The 25,831-nt window shown below is 37.5% G+C and overlaps 3 protein-coding genes across 3 annotated transcripts in view; 1 reads left to right on the top strand and 2 right to left on the bottom strand.

Annotated features, from left to right (window-relative positions):
• The window catches only part of ORC1 (origin recognition complex subunit 1), a 19,637-nt gene extending 10,989 nt beyond the window's left edge, over positions 1-8,648 (bottom strand). Inside the window, exons 1-6 of the mRNA XM_029283127.1 lie at positions 8,614-8,648; positions 8,393-8,520; positions 6,386-6,546; positions 4,055-4,421; positions 1,982-2,282; positions 1,513-1,617 (exon numbers count right to left, since the gene is read on the bottom strand). Coding sequence (XP_029138960.1) covers positions 1,513-1,617; positions 1,982-2,282; positions 4,055-4,421; positions 6,386-6,546; positions 8,393-8,520; positions 8,614-8,648 — 1,097 coding nt within the window. The remainder of the gene's footprint in view (positions 1-1,512; positions 1,618-1,981; positions 2,283-4,054; positions 4,422-6,385; positions 6,547-8,392; positions 8,521-8,613) is intronic.
• An 829-nt stretch (positions 8,649-9,477) lies between these two features.
• On the top strand, positions 9,478-17,816 carry PRPF38A (pre-mRNA processing factor 38A). Its single transcript, XM_015810896.1, has 10 exons — positions 9,478-9,747; positions 12,696-12,855; positions 13,462-13,583; positions 13,922-14,007; positions 14,144-14,254; positions 15,005-15,117; positions 15,211-15,237; positions 15,315-15,412; positions 16,010-16,058; positions 16,293-17,816. The coding sequence occupies exons 1-10, from the start codon at positions 9,618-9,620 to the stop codon at positions 16,333-16,335; spliced, it is 939 nt and encodes a 312-aa protein (XP_015666382.1). The 5' UTR covers positions 9,478-9,617; the 3' UTR covers positions 16,336-17,816.
• Positions 17,817-17,934: 118 nt separating this feature from the next.
• The window catches only part of LOC107283049 (terminal uridylyltransferase 4), a 30,825-nt gene continuing 22,928 nt past the window's right edge, over positions 17,935-25,831 (bottom strand). Inside the window, exons 24-26 of the mRNA XM_015810895.1 lie at positions 25,581-25,681; positions 20,688-20,864; positions 17,935-18,480 (exon numbers count right to left, since the gene is read on the bottom strand). Coding sequence (XP_015666381.1) covers positions 20,709-20,864; positions 25,581-25,681 — 257 coding nt within the window. The 3' untranslated portion in view covers positions 17,935-18,480; positions 20,688-20,708. The remainder of the gene's footprint in view (positions 18,481-20,687; positions 20,865-25,580; positions 25,682-25,831) is intronic.

Here is a 25,831-nt window from a genome sequence, read left to right as displayed (position 1 = left end):
ATGTCAAGTTCACTCAAGCACAGAATTTAAGGGAAAATTTCTATAAAATGTTTTATAGATGGCATTTAGATCCTCAAAAATTGTCTTGCATGTATCCGAATTTGCAACCAAAATGTTGGAGATGTGGTAGTATGGATGCTACTTATTATCACATCTGGTGGACATGTAGGGATGTTAAAGCTTTTTGGATTAAGATTTGATGGAATATTCAACAGATTTTTAAGAAAAAGATAAAATTTACACCGCAGTTATTTCTACTGGGTATCATGGATAATTTGGATCAAAAAGAAATGACACTGATGTTGTATTGTATAACAGCAGCAAGGACATTAGTTGCTCAAAATTGGGAAAAAAAGATATTACCAACTATGGATGATTGGAGACAGAAATTCCCTTCTCGGTGGGAGCCCCCACCCTCTGGAACGAACTACCCCCAGAGATCCGGGTGATCCCGGATCTCCCCTCCTTCCGCCGCGCCCTAAAGACATGGCTTTTTCAACAAGCGGGTCTGGCCTAGGGAATTTTAGCAGGGTTTTTTAAGGGTAATTTTAAGGGTAATTTTAATGATTGGCCTTCTTAAATATTTTTTTTTAATTCGGTTTTTAATATAGATATTATTGTATTATTGTATTGTGGTTTTTATGAGGCTGTTAGCCGCCCTGAGTCCTATGAGGAGAAGGGCGGGGTACAAATTAAATTATTATTATTATTATCATATTTTGCAGAGATGGCAAAAATTTCCGCGTACCTGAAGGATCATTCTCAGGAAAAATTTATCTCAATATGGAGAAGATGGATAGATTATATTCAGAGAAAGTATGAACTGAAAAATTATTATGTAGCTTTTGATTAAAAACTTAGAATTAAAATAGGTATATTATATAATATAACTTAAAAATTTTTTTTCTTTTGTTATATTTTAATGTTATTTTAGAGTCACAGCAACTTTGTACTAGTGTGTAGTAATAATGAGTAGTTTTGATTAGATTTGGAGGATTATGTATGTATTTCCTAGATTAGCTTTGGGAAGTCCTGGGGAGGGGAGGGGGGAAAGGGTTAGGTTGGTATTATAGATTTGTATGTATATATATGTATGTTTTGTTTTTTATAAGGAGGTGCCCGGTGATACCCCAACTGCACTGGCGGGATGGTTGAGGGAGAAAGGGAGGTAGGCAAGAGGGAGGAAGGAGGAGTGGCGGTAGGATGGGAGGAGGAAGGTGTAGGTAAGTGAGAGGGTGGTGCGGGAGGGGAACACCGGACACGTCCGTGAATGTATTGATTGGTGTTGATTCTTTTTTTGGGTTGATATTGTGATAAAAAAAATATTATGTTTTTGTTTTTTAATGAAAAATCAATAAAAATTTATTCTAAAAAAATATATATATATATTTGTAAACATGCATATATAAAGCAATTATTTTCACCAATAATTTATCAAGTGTTACTAACACACTAGGCATTTCAGGGCTTACAGCGTACAAAAATAAAATGTAATATGGATAGCAGTCTCACCCAAGTTGTTTTGCAATTCGAGCAGCAGTCACTTGTGCACATTTTCTGCGTGAACGTGGAGTCATCGCTGGATTCCTTGTTTCCAACTCATATTCTTCATTTGAACTATAGAGAAATGCGACTATATATTATATATTCTATGAAAAATGTATGACACCTTCACCAACTTCACCATTCTCAATTATTCAAGAAACAGATACTTTAAAGACAATCTAGGCAGACAAAATTTAACCCATGGAATCGTATTCAAATATAGTTATTAATCTGTTAAATTTATCACCAGTATTAAAAAGCTAACATTTGTTCCTGTCAGCAAATTATTGCAGAAAAGAAGTAAATTAATATTAAATACACAGAAGGGGATACCTATGTCTTGCGTCAAGAAAAATGAATGTTAATATAGACACAAGAACAATAAGGTGTTCAGAAGACCATATTTCCAAATTTAGGACATAATGTTGAGCCCTACCCTTTAGTACTCTGTGTCACTGCAGAACTGCTGAGTTTCAGATTGGAATCTTGGATCTTCTGGGATAAACTTGGTAAATTTGTTGTAATTCTTTCAGGTTGCTCATCCAGTGGTTTTATATCTGAAAGCAAATCTTCCTCATCAGAAACACAAGATATTTTTTTAGGAGAACCTTTAATGCCAGTAAATGTTACTTTTCTTTTAAGGGATGATCGTTGTGGAGTTTCAGTCAAACCATAGTCTAGAAGCTCAATCACATCTTGTTGCACTGCAAGCGTACTTCTAGGAGATTTTGTAGGTGCTAAAAGGAAAAAAAAATCAGAACAAGATTTAATAGGAGTCATTAAGGAATAATAATTTCTGAATACATATGCCCCTCTGTATCTCTTGAGGTCAAATTTCCTCTGGCCTGCAACCTAATTTCTGAAGTTTTTTCCAAGAAACAATTTCAGACCTTACTGATTTTTCATAAATTGTTGAAAACCTAGTTGGTTTCCAAGGCCTTGAGCTAAAGCAGTTGAATTCCTTTAGGTTTTTTGGTTTTCTATGTTATAGATCAGTCTTCTGGTTGGCCATATCGTCTTTCCTTTGGTATAAGTTATTTTTCATTTTAATTCATTATAATCTCGCAGAGTTGTTGTGGAATTGAATTGGCCAAATTCCAAATGGCCTTGAAATTGGAACATCAGATTAACTATCAGATCAACTTGACTCTTTTCTCTGGCATTCTGTCATGTGGACAGAAAGGAGTCAAAGAAAAAAAATACAGCAGCCAATAAAAAATGGATCCTAATCTCTAGTATAAATTAAAAGAAGAAGAAAATACAATATGTGAGCATTTATCATTATAGAAGCAGGATCCATATGACATAGCTCAGAACTCTAAAGTTTTATTTGAATTACTTTAACAGGCGCTTTTTTAAACTCCAAAAATCTCTTTCTTTTTGCTTCTACATCCAACTAATAACATGAAAGGACAACATCTTTTGTTCCCCCATTTTTTACACAGGTTTTCTCAGTTTTCAAGGAAATGATAAAAAGTTCCAATCATGATATACTTATAAACCTACATAATTATGTTATTTTTCATGTGAGTTATACTAATAGGGGCAGAATATTGTTTCTGTTACAGATATTTATGAATCAAATACAGCAACAGAAATGAACAAACTCCTCAGTTGTACGAGTGCCAGATCAGAAGCCATCCATTGTTAATTATGGCTTTCATCTGAAAATAATCTGAAAGACAGAGATCTACTTAATATAAAGATCCTGCTTTAGCTATGAGTAACTCTAATTTAAGGATGGTAAATAGTCCAAACCATAGTAATTTCTTCATCCAGAGAAGCCAGAAAGTATTATCACTTAGAGTTGCTTTTTAGAGTGAAATGGGTGGCACATAACAGTAATTCAATAAGTAAATAAATAATTACTATTCTCATAACATTTTAACACAACCTTCTTGGGAGCTGATTCTGTGATTCTGTGGCTTAGAAAAGAAAAAGTTATACAGAACAGTTCCTATTATTAAGAACTGCAAAAGGGATTTCTGTAGTAAGAGGTAAATAATCTTTTACAGGTAGTCCTTGATTTACAACCATTTGTTTAGTGACCATTCAAAGTTACAACAGCAGTGGAAAAAAATGACTCATGACCATTTTCCACACGACTGTCCCCGTGGTCACGTGATCAAAATTCTGATGCCTGGCAACTGGCTCATAGTTATGACGGTTACAGTGTCCCAGGGTCACGTGATCACCTTTTGAGACCTTCTGACAAGCAAAGTCAATGGGGAAGCCAGATTCACTTAACAACTATGTTACTAATTTAACAACTGCAGCGATTCACGTAACCACTGTGGCAAGAAAGATTGTAAAATGGGGCAAAACTCATTTAACAACTGTTTTGCTTAGCAATGGAAATATGGGGCTTAATTGTGATCATTAGTCAAGGACTACCTGTATAACCCTTAAAATTAGTAAGGTGCCATACAGTATATAAACCATGCAGCAGTTTACAGAGCTGTATCTTCTGACTGTGAAGACAGCAGTACCCAATCATTTGCAAACATACTGTTTAACTGTAATCTTTTCTTTGCTCCAGGGATGTCGTCACCGGCCAGTTTTGGGGAATATCTCTGCTTAAACAAGGAAGACTTAGCAGCTGAATGTCTCAGTTTTACTTCTGCACTGCTTTTATTGCTTTCTTTGGTACTCCAAGTGAGGTTTTTGGTTGCTTCTTCCAACGAGCGGGAGGGAGTCAGATGTCTCTCAGCTGCAAAATTTATGTCATTCTTTAGTTTAACAGAATTTTTCAGTTCTGCCAGTAAATTAGGTCTCAGTGGCTTCATCTTTTTTCCATCCCAGGATTTCCTTACAAACATAACTTGCTTATTTTTTGCTTCAATAGGCAATGCTTCACACGGTGACAAAGGGACAACCTAAAAACAGCAAAACAGCAGAAAGTTGTTCATTTTACACAGCAGTGAACTAATGTGATCAGCCTGTCCAAAACTTAGTAGAATTCAAAGAGATTGAACGTCAGTTAGTTCTAAGCATAACAAAAGGTCAATTAAGGAATGTATTTTCTTAAAATGTAACGAAAACTGGCTTCTCCTTTGAAGAGAGGAATATTTAACAAAACAGTGGGAACTATAACTCATATTTTTAGAATTAACTCTCTGACTTGCAAAGATGCAGTTGAGCTCAGTTACTAATGGTTTCATTTATGTAGTTTCCTTGGCAGAGTGGGAGTGGTTTGCTGCTTTGTGATTTATTTTTTTTAAAAAAATGCCTAGCTGAAAACACTGGTATTGGTTCCTAATCCAAGTAGTATCCAGAGGCAAGCCAAGTTAGTGAATACTTACTGCTACCTATTGAAGTCATCATATATATCCAGGGCTGTTACTATTAATAAGTTACAGTACTAGTGAACCATATATAGTACTACCTTATAATATTTTTCACTATCTCTAAACAGTATACATGCATAGAACATGTATAGAACAAGCAGTAATTTAAGAGATATTGATTTGGTGTTAGAATCAGTAATATCTGATGCCTAAAATGTTATTTGTAACATACAACTTATGTAAACATTAATAATTCAAATTACAAAAGCCACTGCCCAATTAATCTAATATAGTGCTTCTCAAAAGTTTTGTTCCTTCAATGGTCATGCTGATCGGCAGTCACCAGGACTGTCATCTTACTAGACTGGGGAAGATAATCTAAATGATCAATTCTGCAACGCTAATTGGTGATTACCAAGCTGTAATCTTACTAGACTGGGGAAAATATTCTAAAAATGATCAATTCTGCACCGATAATCAATAGTATAAAACATTGTTTATTTATTTATTTATTATTTATTTATTAATTATATTTCTACCCCGCCCTTCTCCCTGCGGACTCAGGGCGGCTTACAACCATTCAAAAACAAATACACAAATACAAAAATGCCAAACTTAACATGTTAATTAAAATGTTAATTTAGGCAATGCATGGAACTATACATGCCCTTGAAGACCACCCATAAGCTACAACTGGTCTAGAATGCAGAAGCTGTGATAGGCACTCCTAGATTCACCCAAGTTACACCCCTGTTGCAAGAGCTGCACTGGTTCCCAGTTCCCTTCCAGGTGCAATTCAAAGTGCTGGTTAAACTTTGAAATCCTGCCCAGCGTGGGATCAGGTTATTCGTCTCTTCCTGAGAGTTTCTGCCTAATAGGATAGGCATGCTCCAGGTTCCTCCCCTGAAATACTGCCATTTAATGAGACTATGTCCTTTTCATAGGTGTCTCTACCTTGTGGAAACCTGTCTCCTAGGCGATCCAGCAGACTCCACCGTTTTAGCCTTTCAGAAGGCTTATTCAGGCACTGGAATAGAGTGAAGGGAACTTATAGATCACTGTTGGGGCACCTTAGGGGATGACTGAGGCACCATTTTTTTTAGTTTTTTATGGTTTTTAGATTTATTATTGTCATGAGTCGTCCAGTTGTGCTCTAAGATGAATGGCCATGCACATCTTTTAAATAAAATCAATCAGATTGGCCAATGCTATTTAAGCCTATTTATGCAGCAGTATTCAAATTGCCCATCAATGAAAATGAATGTATAAGTGAAGCGTCAAAACAGATGAAGTGGAACTGTCATGACCAATCTTATGATAGACTATCACAGAATATAATGTATAATAAAATATAATAAAGATTACTTCATGTTCTTTTTAAAGTGCTGCCTTTCATGTTTACCATTACATATCCAAGAAGAAATGTCAAGTCAGCTCTGAAGTTGCCAGGAAAGAGCTATCTCAGGTTTACGATTATGGCAAACTACCTCAAAGAATTTCTGAAGACATTTTCCTTTTCTTGCCTTCACACATTTGAATCCGCTACTACTCACCATAATTTTACCAACAATAGATGAAACAAATATGTCAGTATCCCATTCAGCCTTCTCATTCAAGAATATCTCTTGGTTTTGTCTCAAACTTTTTCGGAGACCAAATGGTATTTCTTCAATACGAGAAAACCACTGAACAACTGCATGTTTCTCCTGAGTATCTGGGGTAGAAAAAAAATATTACTTACCAAGACCCCTTGGAGATTTTTGAAACATACATTTCTTTGGTTTCATTAAATGTCAGTGCAAGCAAGAGTGTCTGCCTTTTGCCATCAACTATTGCTAAAATGGTATATTTCATTCAAGCCAATAGTGCTAGACAGATATAAGTAGTCCTCAACTTACGGCCACAATTGAAACTAGAATTTCTGCCAAGTGATGCAGTTGAACAGCATCATTAACTAAGAATCGTGGATCATTAAAAAAGTACTGACCCCAACCCAAACCATTCTAGCTTTGGTCTCATCCAGTCCTGAGCCTTGATAAGGGACGGCCATCTCTTCAACTCCCCCCCCCCATCTGTCTACCTGCCCCTCACCTCTCCACTTTTAGCTGTCCTGTACCCTACCTTGCAGGACAGCAAGCAGCTCCTGAACCCCTGTGCTCCAAGGCTGGTAGCCATGTTGCAGCTCTGGGCTGCAAGAAGCTTGGAACTGCAGTGCAGGGTGAAGCCTCAGCTGCCCAGCAACGTAGCACAAAGGGGTTTCTGGGTATGCCACAGTCCTGGAGATGCAGGAAGCCCCTGAGCTCCAGCGCAGCTCCAGCATTGTGGTCCTAAGCTGAAACTGCTCCAGTTATCCTCACCACTCTGCACCCCGAGGTCTACCCTGAGGCTCTTTGTGACACCATCTTCCTCAGGTCCCTTGAGAAAACTGCCATGCACAACCTTGTGAAAGAAGCCACGTTTGTTAAGCTAACCTATGGTCGTTAAGCAAATGTCATGGTCAATAACCAGCCCCATTGTCTGGGTTTTTGTTTTTTACCAGAAACCAGAAATAAGCGTCATTTTCCAACAAAATTCATCATAAATGTGGTCCAAAATGTAATCATGTGATTGGGGGGGGGGCATGCAGCTATTGGAACTTTGAATCTGGGTAGTAAGTACTTTTATTTCGGTCCCTTGTTACTTCAAAAGGTCATCAAGCGACTCATCATAAGTTATGGACTATCTGTAATTGCAGCAAAGACAGCTATACCCTAGAAATGTAAACAAACTACTATTCCAAATTTAGATCTTTGGCATTTCAATAAGGAATAGACTTATTAGAAAAACTCATGGATATAACACATGAAATGTTGGAATTTAGGCATAGCAATTCATTTATCCTACTTGGAAAAACTTTATTCAGTTTACTAAAAATTCAAAACTGTTTAAGAGACATGTGTCATCAGTGATATGGTTTTTGTAATATGTGGAAGAAAGATCATTTCAAAATGCAGTATTTAAAGAGGAAGCCTTAAATCATCCATTTTAGTAGTTGTATGCTTATATAGTCTGTGTATATTAGTTAATTTCCTACAGTTTTTAGGCATTTTAAACCAATAGTTAATGATGTAATATTATATCTATTATATCTATCTATCTACCTAATCTATAATAAAAAATTTTTAAAAATTTACTGTGTAGCATTACATAGAATTTTTAAAAGATCAACATTTTAGTATCCTATATTTTAGAATTTTACATACTTAACAGTTCAGTAATTTAGTTACTAAGTATTGTATTGAAGATTTTCTGTAGCACTTTAATATCTTTTATATTCATTAATATTATAGATTAATCTTATATTTTACGTTAATCATAGTTGTTGAGAAAATGTTTTTGTATCCTCATGAGTTCTGCAACTTCTTATTAAAATATGTATTTAATGACATTATGTTTTAATTTTACTTTAGTTTCTTAGTATCATATATTACTTTTTGACAATCTTTTATAAATATTCAACAAAACAAATTTATCTTAGTACTGGAAAACTGATATACAGGAAAGAAACCAAAAAAACTTACCATCTTCATATAGCTTTAAGAGTCTTGCCACAAAAAGTTGATCACGTTCTTCTTCTTCTATTAAAATAAATTCTCCAGGAAAAATACAGATGTCACTGATATCTTTTTCACATTTAATAGATATTCCCCTAAAAATTGATAAATATTTTTTTTAGAGTCATTGGATGCCATTCCTCATCTTTCTATCCACTATCTGTATGCTCAGTTATCAGCACTATTACATTATTATGCATTTTCTGAGAACTACAGTATACATTTTGCTTTATAAGAAGTAACATAAACAGACTGACACACCTATAATGAGCGATCTGCAATTGTCTGTCTGTAGATATAGCCTTGCCAATCCATGAACAGATGCGTTTCCTCTGACTTTTTATGTTTATGGTATCTGTAAAAAGACACGAAAGATCAGATTGTATAATATACATCATATGAGCAAAAGAGGAAAAGTCCTGGAACATCTCGTTGCTATGGCATTGCTCAATCCTCAGCTTCTGTGTTATTCTACCCCCCCCCCTTTTCTAAACATAAGAGAGAATTATTTAAGAGACCCTAGGGCAGGGGTAGGCAACCTTGGCTCTTTTATGACTCGTGGACTTCAACTCCCAGAATTCCTGAGCCAGCATGGCTGGCTCAGGAATTCTGGGAGTTGAAGTCCACGAGTCATAAAAGAGCCAAGGTTGCCTACCCCTGCCCTAGGGTGAAGATCAATCTGCCACTCAGCTTCAATACGATCCTGCTGTCCTTAGAAATCTAACAATCACGTCGTTCAACAAAAATCCCCTTACGTGGCAACGATTTCCTCCACGAGGGGCTGCAATTCATTCTTTCAAGCCCGACGAAACTAGACAGGAAAAAAAAAACACGTCAATCTGAGGCTCAGCGCGGCGACAACTTTCCCTCTTCCTCCTGCGAGATGAAACTTCGCGCCAAAGCCCTGTCGCTCCGCCCCGGAAGAGAAATTTGGGCGTCCTTATAGACGCCATGTTTGTTTCTGGCTGTGGAAAAAAAACCCCTCAATTCTTATATCCGCAGGGGAAAAGAGAGGCCGGCGGAAGTGTCACCCCCCTGTCCCTTCCTCTCTCCGGAAGTGAACCCGGAGCGGAAGTCAAAATGGAGGGGGCGAGCGGTGCCGCTCTGTAGGCCGCTTTCTCATTCCCCCCCCCTTCTCTTTTTCTCTTCTGGAAACGCTCCGCTTTGTAGGGCTTTGTAGCTTACTAGGGCCATGGCAAACCGGACGGTAAAAGACGCGCACAGCATCCACGGCACTAACCCACAATATCTGGTGGAGAAGATCATTCGCACTCGCATCTACGAGTCCAAGTACTGGAAGGAAGAATGCTTCGGACTCACAGGTGCGGTTTAGCGAAGCGGGCAGTTGGACCCGAAGCAACGGGAGCGGATCGGGGATCAGCGGACTGGGGTGGGGTGGGAGACCGTTGGGGCTTTCGGGAGATCGGTAGCTTTGGAGTCGGTAGATAAATGTTCCGACTCCGACTCCTCCGTTTTTTGTACCTCCGACTCCCCGACTCCGACTCCTCTGTATTATTAATATGCGAATGTATTTTATACCAGGGGTAGTCAACCTTGGCTCTTTTATGACTCGTGGACTTCAACTCCCAGAATTCCTGAGCCAGCTGTGCTGGCTCAGGAATTCTGGGAGTTGAAGTCCACGAGTCATAAAAGAGCCAAGGTTGACTACCCCTGTTTTATACATTCCTTGAAGGAAAGAAAGGCAACATACATGTCATTACCTCAGGACTACTGGCTGGGAAGCCAACAGTCTACTGTGTTGAACAGTTTAAGCAAAAGACAAACACAATGAAAACGACAAAGTTTTATTAAAATTTTTTTATTAATTTAATTAATCAAGTGGCTGGATAGTAGCAGCAGGCAAAAACATCAGGAACAGGAACTTTTACCAGTTCAAAAATACAAACCACATTATTTGGTTGTTTTAGAACAAAAACAAAGCTTATCTATATGAACCAAAAACAAAATCTGTAAAACCTAAAAATGGTTTATATTAATCTTGAAATGTAGTTATAGGCTTAGCAAATGCAAATCAATTCAGTGTAGAGTTCTAAGGAAGAGAATTGTGTGAGGCACTGCATGCATTGGTCTTTATTCTTACAGTAGAGAAGTCATTAATTATAACTTTTTGTGAATTGGGACATTTAAACTTGCTTTTTTTTTTTTTATTCCAATCTAAATTTAGTAGGAGTCGGAGTCGGTGCATTGTTTGCCGACTCCGACTCCAGGTACCCAAAATTTACTCCAACTCCTTGACTCCGACTCCGACTCCACAGCCCTGAGCGAGAGGAGATTTGGGGAGTTGGAAATGAAATTAAACGGTTTAATATTTACCCGTTTTAATCAAGGGCAGTGGTCTCCTCCTTCCAGGAGCCAATTGACTAGGAATTTAAACTACATTCAGATCTAAGGTGACTATTAAATGAAGTTTTGGGGAATGAGCAGATATTTTCAAAATCACAATGATACATCTGGAAGGAGTTACCGTATATAGATTTCTTGAGTCCAACTTCCTTGCTTAGTGCAGGAATCCAAATCAAAATATCTTTTTTTAACAAGTATCTGCCCTCAGTCTGCGCATACAGGGTGCAGGGAAATCCATCACTAACGATGTGTAAAATTGCCATTTTAGGGAGAAAATCTTGGAATGTCCCAAATGGTGTTAATTAAATTTTTATGCTGCCCATCTCCCATATAAGGAGACTCTTATAAGCCTATCTTAGCGTCTTTCTTGAGTACCACAAGATGTAATTCATCTGGACCTGAAGAATTTAACTCAAAGACCTTATCCATGTGTTAATCTTAAATTTCAGTTCTTTTCAATCCCTGATGGAACACATAACTTCTCAGAGCTGACTGAAACAGAAGCTGAATAATTCTTCCTTTACTTTCATTACTGAGTAGCTAGTGTATTATTTTCTGATTTTGAATACCTCTGAAAAGTTTTTCCTTCATTCTTAACTTCAATTCAGTTTGATCTTCAGTCTTTTGGAGCCATTTCTCAAATTTTGGCCACATGTATTTCCTCTTCCTTGGATACTTTTCTCTGTTTCCTATATATATACTTTTTTTTTTACCAGATTCACATTGCCTTCTGTTGAATTTCCCTCTCCCCCCCTTTGTTTGCAATTTTATTTTTAATATCTCCTTTTTAGGAAATATTACCCATATTCAGCGTTTTTCTTATTAGTTTTTCTTACCATTAATCAGATTTGTAATTTTTGCAGAGTTTACTAAAATCTACTTTTTTCAAGTGTAAGATACATATTCAATATATTCAGTTTCTGATCCTTTAACAATAAGAACATCATATTACATGGTCATTTTCTTCCCATAGTCCTGCTACTTTTATTTCCCTGAGATGTTTCCTGTTCTTTAGTATCAGATCAAGGATAGCTGATCCTGTGGTACCTTTCTTCATCCTCTGAAGGAAAAAAAAGTTACTATATTAACGGAGCATCCCAACAAATAGTGATTAATCATAACTGGAAAGTCTGTTTTATAGGGGAATAGAATCCTAAGCAATACTCCTGTCCTCCTGGCACTGTAATTAAAAGAAGCTGTGAAACTGTCTTTTGCTCCCCTTACATTAGGGGTGTCAAACTGCCAGCCCGCAGGACGGTTGCATCATGCAGAGGCTGCACTGTGCCCACCCAGCTCCGGCAATGCGAAAAGTCGCAATACATCACGACACGTCACGTGATGCGGCGAGTTTGACACCTGTGCCTTACATCTTCTTTTGTAAAGCATAGGAAGGTTACAAATGAAAAATAATATCTGATTCTTATAAAATTACATGGCAGCTACATTGTGATTATATACAGGTAAGTCTCGAATAGTGCAGTTAATAAATCCCATGAAATGGTTGCAGTATTTGAATTTGCACTATTCAAAGTGATTTTTCTATGGAAAATGTGGTAATTCATTCCAACTCAACGGAAATAGGCCATGAAAATTTTTAAACATAATTTTTATATATAGATTAATGAACCTCAGCCGCAACTGTGCATGCACTAGCCTCAATTGCAGTTGCTGCTAGCCTCATATGAACTGAATTTTGGGTCCATTAAAAGCAGCCTGGTTTCAATTTACAATTCACATTATTCAAACTCTTACTAGTTGTGACCTACTTGTAATACGCTCCATAATTCTTGTGTCTTCTGATAAATTTGATCTAAATGGTTACTAGAACTGTCTCATTAAAAATGAAACAACAGATACATGGATTTAATATTAAAACCTGATGGAATTGTCATGATTTTTTTTATAGCTGAATTGGTTGTAGATAAAGCTATGGAACTGAGATACACTGGTGGAGTTTATGGTGGAAATATAAAGCCTACACCATTCTTGTGCTTGACTCTGAAGATGCTGCAGATTCAGCCTGAAAAAGACATTATTGTTGAATTTATAAAGAATGAAGACTTCAAGTAAGAGAAAAAAATAATATGGAGGTGTAATTTAAAGCAATTAAACTTTTTAGTACAAATAGTAGTTCTTGTTCATGGTTTTGCATATCTGTGTTTGATAAATATAAATCAGATTTTGTTCTCCGTGGTATAAGGTTTTGGGTATCAATCATGTTTATTTCCTACTTCATATCCACCCATCACTTTTTGCAAGTGTAAATGTACATATTAGGCCATTGCCCAACCATTTGTTTAGCAATTGCTGCTAATCCCATCAGATAGCCTGTTCTTAAATCTTCCTCTGCTGTAAATTTTGTAATTGTTCTCAGAGGTATAATTGAAATTGAAAGTCATTTTCAACAAAAGCAAAGACTTGTACAGTGTTTTTACATGCGCACGTGCGCACACACAATTGCTGCATGGAGTGGAAAGGAAGTAAGGAAGCGGCATGGACTACCTATAAGCATAAATCAAGCAATTTGGTATAACGTGGACATTTTTGAATTAACATCTGTAATGAAATGACTCAGTAGCGAATTCAAATTCTATTATAGGATATTTGTATCCTCAGCTAATGGTATTGGAAAAAGGAATTCTAAATTAATGTTTTGCTTTTGCCTATTTTAGATATGTGAGATTACTAGGTGCATTATATATGAGACTGACTGGGACTGCCATAGACTGCTACAAATACCTTGAACCTTTATACAATGATTATCGAAAAATAAAAAGCCAAAATAGAAATGGAGGTAAGTGGTATAACTTTATTCAATCGTTTATAAAGCCCATTATCTAACAGATTTGAATGTGTAAGTAGCACATATAGACTAAATTGTATATCCATCTGATTGTCTTAAATGATGCTATATTCTTGTTTCATATTAAATGTTTGCCTTTGGACCACTCTGGATAGTAGTAATCTTACTAAACAGGAAGAGGCAAGAAATACATACCATCCAATAACTTACTGTACATCCTGCTTTTGTATGTAGAAAATCATATAAAACATACCTTTTGTGTTTTCTGCAATTTTATCTTAGCTTATTAAGAATGTTACTCTTTTTAAATACAATCTTTTCCCCCCCAGAGTTTGAGCTCATGCACGTTGATGAGTTTATTGATCAACTGCTTCATGACGAGCGTGTCTGTGATATCATTTTACCTAGACTACAGGTATATAATCAATTACATTATAAGGAAATTATAAATCAAACGTCGAATAATAAAAAGATTAGATTTCTATATATACAGTGCATGATGAAATCTTTCCCTTTTGAAGTATTGTCTGCATTTAAAATGTTCTTTTTAGAAAAGATATGTTCTAGAAGAAGCTGAACAGCTGGAAACACGGATCAGTGCTTTGGAAGAGGATATGGATGATGTAGAGTCTAGTGAGGATGAGGAAGAAGAGGATGAAAAGGTTTGAATCTGTCAAGTTTTTATTTTGGCATTGAAGTCCTCTTAATATAGCATATGCTGGCTTCATAGTACAAAAATGTCGCATCCTTATTTTTTGAGAGAACATTGTGATATAGTGCTTACTATATCAGCCGTGGTGGCGCAGTGGTTAGAATGCAGTACTGCAGGCTATTTCTGCTGACTGCCAACTGCCAACAGTTTGGCAGTTCAATTGTCACCGCTTCAAGGTTGACTCAGCCTTCCATCCTTCTGAGGTCGGTAAAAATGAGGACCCAGATTGTTGGGGGCAATATGCTGACTCTGTAAATTGCTTAGAGAGGGCTATGAAGCACTATATAAGTCTAAGTGCTATTGCTATTAGTTACCTACTTCCAAGGTGACATGCATACCTACCCTTTAGGCCTTCTGAAAAAGCCTGAAGACCTGACTCTGCCAACTGGCCTGGGGCCCCAAAGGGGGCATATCATTCTGGAGTTGGACTAAGGCCCCACCTCTTCCCTGTGTGTTCCTCCTTCTTCTTTGTCAATTTTAATTCAAATGTAATATTACTATTTATTCTTTTAATCTTTTATATTGGGATTTTTTGTTGTAAGTCACCAGGAATCACCTTTAGCAAGATGGGTGGCATATATGTTCAATAAATAAAATAAATAACATTGAGCCTGCGTGTGGAAACAATTTGAACAAATGTTTGATAGCTTTTGAAATGTCACATTGTTTACTATAGAAAGTTTTATTTACATGTTTTCAGCTGGATAGAGCCCCTTCCCCTGATCACAGAAGAAGAGGATATAGGGATTTAGACAAACCTCGTAGATCTCCAACACTGCGCTACAGAAGAAGTCGAAGTAGATCTCCTAGAAGGTAGCTTTGGGATCTTTCAACAATTGCTAACCAGCATAATATGCTAAAAGTATTGTAGTAAATAACTGTTTATCCCCACTCCTTCCTATCTAGGCGAAGCCGATCTCCAAAGAGGAGAAGGTAACTATGTAAGATATTTGAATTGATCTTTAAAAGAAATATTGTAAGCTTATGACTAACAGAGTACTTCTTAACAGTCCTTCGCCACGGCGGGAAAGACATCGCAGCAAGAGCCCAAGGAGGCACCGAAGTAGATCTAGAGAAAGACGCCACAGATCAAGATCTAAATCTCCAGGTATTTACACTTTAGAGAAAGGCAGTTGTGGATGGTTCCTTTGACTTTTAAGAATTTTTAAAATATTTTCTATATTAACATGAACTATGTGACTGTATCAATACAGTTAAAAGCTTCATCCCCTCTTCACCATGCTGTAATATGGTATCAAAGGACTATATTAAGTACGGGTCTTCCTCAACTTACAACCACAATTGAACCCAAATTTCTGTTGCTAAGTGAGACATTGGTTAAATGAGTTTTGTCCCATTTTACGACCTTTCTTGCCACCGTTGTTAAACAAATCTCTGCAGTTAAGTTAGTAACACGGTTGTTAAGTGAATTTGGCTTTCCCATTGACTTTGCTTGTCAGAAGATTGCAAAAGGTGATCACATGAACCCGGGACACTGTAACCCTCATGAGTCAGTTGCCAAGCATCTGAATTTTGATCACATGACCTTGGGGATGCTGCAACAGTCCTAAGTGTGAAAAATGGTCATAAGCCACTTTTTCAGTGTTGTTGTAATTTTGAATGGTCACTAAATGAACCATTGCAAGTCAAAGACTACCTGTTTGAGCAGAATCAATGTCAAAATTTTTGTACCTTATCTCAACAGGGCACCATCGTAGCCACAGACATCGTAGTCATTCCAAGTCTCCAGAAAGGTATGTATTTCATCTTTTGCTACTTCATAGTTCATAAAAGTTTTGTACTAGATTCGTCTCACAGAAATAATCTGTCTTTATCTTTGAGCTATATGTTCATGTATGTGAACAGAGGTGTTTGGACCAATGATTAGATACTATCTTATTGTGCAAACTTGAATTTTAACTTCTCGTGTGATTTTCACTTGAACTCAAATTAACTGAATACTGAAATTTTTTTAATTCTTCTTTCAGATCTAAAAAGAGCCATAAGAAAAGTCGTCGGGGAAATGAATAACCTTTACCTGTTTCATGAATTAGAAGCTTTTTGTTTGTTTATTTGGTAGAGGAGTTCACTTGATAGATAGATGCTCCTCTAGCAGCTCAATTTTTTTTTTTGCATTCAGAGTTTCTTGGGCAGTATAAGCCTTGCTAAAGTTCAAAGTGAGCATATACATAGTGGATTCATCCCTATAGCCCTGTATGCACCAGCCTTAGTCTGTCTCCTTACATTTCTGAACTCATTTGGTTTAATTACAGATTTTTAAAAAAATCTCTATATTTATGAATTATAATCAAGACAGTTCTTCTCACACTCAAAATTCATAGCTCTTCCCTTCAGATTTTCTAGGCAACATTAAGGTTGTAATATGTAGTCACAGGGTCACTGAGGATAATCTACTCTAGGGGATCCAACTTAGCAACTTTTAAGAATTGTGGACTTCAAGTCCCAGAATTCCCTAGCCAGCATGTCCACAGATCTTATAAGTTGCAAAGTTTGGACACCCCTGGTCTAGTCCATCTTTTCCCATTTTGAATTCTTTATTCATTGCCCTGTTTGATATCTTTAACTAAAATGGACATCCTTTCAATGTATTTTCTGATCACCTCTGTTTTTTTACAACAATTGTAAATGTGAAGCAGGAAGAAAGTTTGTCTTGTAATTTCTTTATTAAAAAAAATTGGTACACAAGTATGTCTCTTTTTTAAAAATTCTTTTTTCTTGGAATGACTTATTCAGGACTGATTTAAATTACAAATACTTGTAAAATGAAGGTAATTGTTCTGAACATAATCACTGTTAATACATAATAAACAGGAGAGTGCAAATATTTGATTCAGTTCAAAAACAGTCCAATTGCGTTACTGAAATCAAATTAGAGATCTGTGAAAGTTTCAACTTTTGTGTATGTACAAGTTTTTCCAAGTTGATTTGGATTTATTTCTAATCTGAATTGCAAATCTGATTCAAACCAATTTGAACTGTGCTTGACATGTCTATTCCTAGAATAGCAATACTTATGACACAGCTACACATATTTATTAAAATGGGAATACCACTCAGTTGGGATTATTTTCCAATGAGTGGGAATAAGATTGCAGGCTTGAAAATATGGGCAAGTTTAGTGTTATATTTTTCACTAAGTTACTAAAAGTATTTGAACATAATTTCAATGCCTGGAGTTTGCTTGAGATACCATGTATATTTAATTCAATAGAGCATCAAGATTTTCATGCTGGTACATTTAGGTATACTTCCATAAATCAGTCCAAGACTTAAGGTGGTACTACCATTCCAGAAATGCTTGATTTAATGAAAATGGCCCTGTTTTGTTCTTCACTTGCTTCTTTGAGTAACAGGCAACTGACATATATCAGACATGTAGAGCTATGTACCAGAAGTTACATGAAGGAAGGATAAGTCTGAATGTGTGTGCTGTCACAAATAGAGTTCAATGAGTTAAAATGGCAACACTTCACAGGCATACGAGGCTTCTTTGTTAATGTTTATGTTGCAAATACCCTTAGGTAGACATCCAAATCCCCAATATTTCTATATCCAAAATGCTAAAATTGATGCTGCTGCCCAACCCTTTTTATCTTTTTTTTTTTAAAAAAAGTACTGCCATTTAGCATTCAATCCCTAATATGAAAGAAAATGTGGCTATGATTTAGGATTTTCCAATTTTTATTTCCTTTTTAAAAAGTTTTTTGGCACTACATTGTTCAGTAAAGAAATGAGTCTTTAACACATGAATTCCTTCTAATTTCTTTTTTAGAATAGATATAAAGTCTGAACCAAAGTATGAATAAAGCTAATAGAAAATAAACAACTTAATTTTAAAAACTCTCTTTACAGTTTATCAAGATAAAATAAAACACAGTTCCCTTAAAAACAGGGTAATAAAATAGATGACATTTGTATCACTAATTCCTGTGATACTAGTAAAAACTATATTTTATATTTATGTACAAATTATACACTTAAAAAGTTTTAAATAATCTTTTTATCTAAACCTGTTGCAATAACATTTTATTCCAACCTGATTTCTTCCCATCCCCTTAATTAAACTTCATTTCTTCTGCTGAATAAAATTCACGTTCAAGTGTGGATGTCCTTGAGACAGAAGTGAAAACCGCTGGTTCTGCATCAATAGGCCCGCTAAAAGAAAATTGGTTATATTTATTGCAGTATATACTAAATAAATTCATTTTATGTATCATGTACATTGAAAATGGAGTCTAAAAATGCTTGGAAGTGCTGCTGCAGAAAGGCAATGAATGGTTCAAAAGGAAAAAACAACACAATTTGTGGATTAGACTTATAAAAATCAGCTTCAATTTGAATTATTTAAATATCTACTTTGAATGATCAATCCCTTAATATATACAGTGCATTCAGGAAGTATTCAGACCACCTTTGCTTTTGTCAATTTTGTTATGCTGCAGCCTGATTCTACAGTTGTTGAAATTCTTTTTTTTCTCATTAATCTACAATCAGTACCCCATAATGATAACGTGAAAACAGAATTTTTAGCAATGTCTATAAATTTATTAAAAAAACAACTGAAATATCACATTGGCATAAGTGTTCAGACCCTTTGCAACAGCACTTGAAATTTAGCTCAGGTGCATCCCATTTCTCTTGATCATTGCTGACATGTTCCTACATCTTGATTGGAGTCCACCTGTGGTAAATTAAATTGATTGGACATGATTTGGAAAGGCACACACTTCTCTATAGAAGGCCTCACAGCGGACAATGCATACTATAGCAGAGCAAAAGCCATGAGGTCAAAGGAACTGCCTGCAGAGCTCAAGAGACAGGATTATTGCAAGGCACAGATCCGGAGAAGACTACAATAAAATTTCTGCTGCACTGAAGGTTCTTAAGAGCACAGTGGCCTACATAATTCTCAAATGGAAGACATTTGGCACAACCAGGATTCTTCCAAGAGCTGGTTCTTCCAAGAGCTGGTCAAACTGAGCAATCGGGGGAGAAGGGCCTTAGTAAGAGAGGTGACCAAGAACCTGACGGTCACTGACTGAGCTCCAGAGATCCTGTGCAGAGATGGGACAGAGTTCTAGGAGGACAACCATTACTGCAGCCCTCCACCAATATGAGCTTTATGGAAGAGTGGCTAGACGGAAGCCTCTCCTCAGTGCAAAACACATGAAAGCCTGATTGGAGTTTGCAAAAAAAAACACCAAACACCTAAAGGACTCTCAAACTGTGAGGAACAAGATTCTCGCGTCAGAGGAAACCAAGATTGAACTGTTTGGCCTCAATTCTAAATGTTATGTCTGGAGGAAACCAGGCACCGCTCATCACCTGCCCAATATCATCCCAACAGTAAAGCATGTGGCAACACTATGCTGTAGGGGTGTTTTTCAGCAGCAGGGATTGGGAGACTGATCAAGGTTGAGGAAAAATTGAATGTAGCAATGTACAGGGATATCCTCAATGAAAACCTGTTCCACAGCATTCAGGACCTCAGACTGGGCTGAAGGTTCACTTTCCAACACGATAACAATCCTAAGACAACACAGGAGTGGCTTAGAGACAACTCTTTGAATGTCCTAGAGTGGCCCAACCAGAGGCCTGACTTGAACCCTATTGAACATCTCTGAAGGGACCTGAAAATGGCTGTGCACCAACAGTCGCCATCCAACAGTCGCCAGGCCCCCACAGGCACTCTTGATGTGAACGATGTAGAGCTGACCATGCCCACCCAGTAGGCCATGGCCACTCAATAGGCCGCACCCACCTTGGCCACACCCACCCGGCCCCCCGAGGGCAACCGCAATGCTGATGTGGCCCTCAATGAAATTGAGTTTGACACCCCTGCTCTAGCATAACAAAATAGACAAAAGTGAAGGGAATCTGAATACTTCCTGAATGCACTGTACATAAACCAATAAAAGAGATTATATGTAAGCTTGGGGTTGAACTGTGAAATCCTTGGTGCCTCTGAGCTTGATTGATTGTTTCAAATGTTTCATTACCTAGTTAGATAATAAAATTTTCCCAAGCAAACAATACATAAGCCAGAAACCATGCATGTTTCTCTGGTGTATGGAATACTTGCGGCGGTAAAGTAGCTTAATTCCATATAAAACACAGATTTTATTTAAATATAAGTAAAAATTAATGTAGCAAGTTAACAAAGAGGCGTGTCATATTGATTCATCTACATATTCCAAAAGTTTACTGTATGAAAAGTTCTGCATATCACAGATTGGTTACATGTGAATACGGACCCCCAAAAGCCACGCTTTTATTTCGGAATATATTATTAAGGACTGCAGCCACAAAGGAACAAAAGGTATCAAAGCTGTATCACATCGTTAAAAATGTCCTTATCCTACCTTGAGGATAGAAAGGTTTGTTCAATGGGTAACTGGCATTTCCCTGCTGCATGTAGTTTGGAGATATACTGTAAGGCCACGTCCCTCGAAGGACAGGAAAACGGGTAGTAGCTCCATGGTCCCAAGGAATAGGTGGAGGTGGATTTCCTTTACCAAATTGCCCTTGGAAGCCCTGGTCTGATTTTCATTAAAAAAAGAAAAGAGAGGAAACATGGTAGATGAAATTGATAGCTTGCAATACGCCAGCAAACAATAGCACTTACTCTTTGAAATCTAATATTTAGTATAAACATCGATATGGTGAATCAGATTGGATATATTATGTACTTATCGATAACTGGTATTGTTTTAAATCAAACCATCATCCCAGCTAAAACATTTGCAATATCCCAAATTGAGGAAGACTGACGAGAAGAAACAACAGGAATTTTCAAATGTTAAAAGAAATATGATTAATATAGTTATGGATAATTGTTATGGTAAAAGAATACTAAAATAGCTGCTTGTTTACATAAAAAAACTACTTTATTGTTTAAAAAAGTCATAAATTTTACATCAAGGAAATTATAGATAACATTAAGCTGTGGATGTTTTGAGGAACGATGGGCTTGATGCAAAAATTCTGAATAAAAAAATTAAGCCATTGTTGCTGGTTTACAGTATCTCATATATGCAGACAACAGGTAGATTCTATAGCAACTCTTACATATTTCTTTTCTTCAACAACACCTTAGGCAAAGTGCAGAGCAATCCTGCAAGTTAAAATTCCTTTGTACGTTTTGGAGTCGAATTAACCGTTTTGTTCAAAAATGAATGAAAAATATAAATCAAACCAAGCCACTAAAAAGCAATTATTAAACACTGTGATGCAAAAAAACAGAAAGACATGTTCTGAAAATACAGAACAGTTGACAGGTAGTCCTTGACATCCAGTCAGGAAGAGATTTATGGTTGTGGTACCCACGTGATTATCAGATTTTACAACATTTTTTGCAGTGGTCGCTAAGCAAATCATTGTGGTTGATTCAGTGAACCTTTAGTTATTAAATAAAAGCTGCAGTTTTAAGTGTAAATCAGAATCCTGCAGAAAATACAGCAAATCATGTGACCATAGGATGCTGCAACCAGCCATAAAAGCGATCAAGCTGCCAAATGTCCAGGATGCAGTCACATGACTATGGAGAGTTGGCATATTTTACAATGGCCAAAAGTGCTTTATGTGCCATATAGCACCATTCTGGATCCATAATGAATGGTTGTTAAGCAGTCTTATGTCAAGGACTACCTGTAGAGAGCATGAACAACGTATCTTTGGGAATCTTTGAAGTATCAGAGTTGTCTGTAATGTTTTATTAGTTTGGTTTGGCTGACAACAACTTCTAATTCTAAGAAGAAAAACCTAAAGTAAGCCATGGATCTTTCTAAACTTGTTCTGGGAAGCATGGATCGGAGTCATTGCCTAATGAAAACAGAACTATAAAACACACCAGCAGTAAGCACTGGAGAGCCATTTCAGCCATTTCTGACCAGCTATATATTTTTTTAAAAAGTATAAAATTCATACTGGTTCATATATTAATTTATCAACGTTTCAATCTAAGTACATCAATATGCAGAATCTTTAAATAAATTGGATGGAGTTAAAGGGCTAAACAGAAAGATGTGCTCATACCAGGCCACTCTTCTTCTATCACATCTATCATTCCCATCCCATTTTAAGCTACTTTTGATACTATTTTTAGAGTAGTATTAAATGCAACACGAGAAAGCCCAATTGAAAAACAAAATGGAACTAAGTCAGTGTTTCTCAACCTTGTCAATTTTAAGGCATGTGGACTTCAACTCCCAGAATTCCACAGCCAGCATTGCTGGCTGTGGAATTCTGGGAGTTGAAGTCCACATGCCTTAAAATTGACAAGGTTGAGAAACACTGAACTAAGTGCTTTCAGCTTATGCCTAGATCTGATGTGTTGATTCTCTAATCCAGTTCATATTTGCTAGCAGTTTTTCACTAGGTCAGTCTTCTCTTTCAATATCTCGTCTAGATCTACAATGCAAATGCTCAAGCATTATTTTTTTTTTAACTTTTCAGCTATGTTAATGGCTTGGCCTAAGTACTAAGGAAATTAACCTTCCTTAAAATGTTTTCTTATTTAAGCAGCGGATTAGCAGAAATCAAATGAAACGAGCTCAGAAATGGTTAGCAAAGAAAACGTCAGTATTTGTACAAAGCAAGTGACAATAGAGGAAAAATTACCTGCATTCCCCACTGTGCCATTGTTCACCAGTGAGCTTAGAGTCACAGGGTTGTGCCAGGGTCCCTCATGAGAAGTGCTGGGGATTCCCACAGGCCTGGCAGCAGGCTGTGCAAAGATGATACTAGGATCATTCAAGCTTATGGTGCTCGGATTATTGGGTGGGTTGCTGCTGCCAGCTCTCACCGAAAATGGAACGGTTGTTGCGTGAGGAGGATTACCCGGTGCAGAGTGAATAACAGGCCAGGAGGTGTTAGGAAATGGAATTTGGTGATGGTGGGGCATTTGAAATACCCCCAAATTAGGCAAGGTGGAATACTGACCTGGGGGAGAGTGGGCAAAGTTAAACAAAGGCAGCTGGACCTGGTGAGGTGGCTGTGCCCCTTGTTGGGGCGGCAGAGTGTGTTTAGACTGGGATACTGATTGAGGCGGAGGCTGATTAATGGAGGCTGGTGGAGAGGAATTCTGGGTAAACTGCTGAGGCTGTGGAGAGTAAGATGACTGATGCGAATCAGACTAGAGAAGGGGGAAAAAAAGGATTGGGTTTGGATTAGTTTACCAGTTAAGTGAGCCACTGAGCTCCTGACAATTAAAAGGTTACCACAAAGGAACTTTTACAACCCCATTTTAAATGTTTCAGCTCAAGAAAATAAACAAAAGGTAGTCTTTGACTTACGACCACAATTGGGATCAGAATTTGGATTGACCGAACAGAGCAGTAAGCAAGATGCCATGTGATGTCATTTAATAACCATAATCCTGGCGTTCCAGGTTGTGGTCATAAAGCAATCTCGTGGGTTTTTAATGGACAAAGTCCCAGCTAAAGAATTCAGTGTCTCAGGAGGGTAGGGAAAAATCCCGTGAGACACTGTCTGGCTCTGACAATTCTTCATGCAAGCAGGATTTTCAGTGCCAGAACAGAGAGACATTGGCAGGTTTGCCTTCGCCATGCCGCCCAGGGCTCCTTGAACTCCTTATATTACTACTGTGGCACCTGCTAAAATCCAAGCATGCAATTTGTTTAGGAGCAACAGGCATTCAACAAAATAAGTTTGTAAAGGAGCCTCATTTCCCAGCAAAGAAACAGTCCAAGGACCTGCTTCCTTTGGAGGAATCTGCTTGATAGTGCGTGGAAGGAAAGGAAGGGGAGGAAGGAGATTGGCTGCAAGATGAAGAGAAAAAAGGAAAAGGGAGAAGAAGCATGTTTTATCGAACTTTTCCTCTCCCATCTCCCTCCTGCTCTGCCATGTCTTTCCTGCCATCCACGCTACAGGCACACGTGTTATTCCGGGGGAGGGGGGGAGAACTGGCATTATGCGGTAGTTACTGTATCTTTGGAAACCCCCTCACCCCAACTGTTTTTTTGGTGGAAAATGAGATTCCTTTGAAAACTTATTTTAGTGAATTTCCACAGCTCCTAAGCCAGTGATGGCGAACCTTTTAGAGACTGAGTGCCCAAACTGCAACCCAAAACCCACTTATGCATCCTCGAGTGCCGGGTGGGTGTGACCAATTGGGTGGGCGTGGCCTATTGGGTGGGCGTGGCTGCAGTGGTAACAGCAGACTGGGTGGGACTAAAAAGTTCAATCAATCAATTCCAACTTTGCAAGATCTTTTTTTTTCTGTGAGAAGTTGAAATTGACTGATTGAACCTTTTTTTTTTTGCACACGACGGCAGAGGCCTAAAGCGAAAAAGTTTTATAAAACCCAGCTGAAGGCCTAGGACTGGGGCGACGGCGCGCGTGCCCACAGAGAGGGCTCTGAGTGCCGCCTCTGGCACCCGTGCCATAGGTTCGCCACCACTGTCCTAAGCAGTCTTGCACACGGAGGTTTAGTGCGCTTAGATTTTGGCAGGTGCCAGAAAGGAGAGGCAGCAGTAATATAAGGAGCCTGGGCTGCCTCAAGCAGGTAAGGGAAGCCCTGGGAGGCCTATCCACAGGTTTGTACTCAAGTATCTTTCTGCTCTGGCACTGAAAATCTTTCTTCCTGAAATCCAAGTGGAAAGCACTGAGTTCCTGGAAAAACCAGTGGGAAGATTGAAAATGGAGATCACAGGAGTGTCTGGCGCTTGATAATCAACGTGTGAACAGATTGCTAACTACAAAGATTGCAATGACGTGATGGCAGCAGGGAGTGTGACATTTTGTTATGGTCAGGAGTGCTTTATGCCCCTTCTTAGGCCATCATAACTTCAAATAGTCATTAAGCAACCGGTTGTAAGTCGAGGACTACTATAAATTGTTCCACTAGTTCGAGTTTTGTATATAAGGTTTCTAACAGAAGACTTATCTTACATACTCTTCTGATTAAGTCCTCTTTTAAATACCACTAAAGTAAAACATGTAGCTATAAACATGACCTTTAATTTTCATACTGCAGTAGCATATTCATTAATTCAACTGTTCAATTACCAAATAAAAGCCTTAATCTGTGATTTCTGAATTTGCGTGTGTGTATAATAGATTAAATAAGAGAGCTATAAATATGGGAAAGCAAACTATTGACCTGTCCACCAGGTGTTTCATTGTAAGAATCATCATAAGTACTCATAACTACTGTTGCTATAGTTTTTTATATACTGTCGATACTTGCTACTTATACAAAACCTATTCATAAAAACATTGAAAATACAACTTACACATTCTGATGGTTGTCTAGTACGTGAGGGTCTTTCCACCTGCTGTGGAATTGATCCAGTTACTTGCTGTGAATTTACCAAGCTTCTGACTAATTGAGAGGCTAAATGATAAAATATAAAGAATGTATAGTGTAATTTAAATTAAGCGATCAAATTTCAAATAAATAATGTATGTGCAAAGAAAGGCACATTTACAACCAGAATTTTATCTATGGCTCTTCAGCAGCAGTGCTTTATGCTAGGGATAAATC

This window comes from Protobothrops mucrosquamatus, unplaced genomic scaffold, assembly GCF_001527695.2.
Source record: "Protobothrops mucrosquamatus isolate PMUCROS unplaced genomic scaffold, P.Mucros_1.0 scaffold24, whole genome shotgun sequence".
Lineage (NCBI taxonomy): Eukaryota > Metazoa > Chordata > Lepidosauria > Squamata > Viperidae > Protobothrops > Protobothrops mucrosquamatus.
This window is presented reverse-complemented; position numbering and strand designations above follow the sequence as displayed.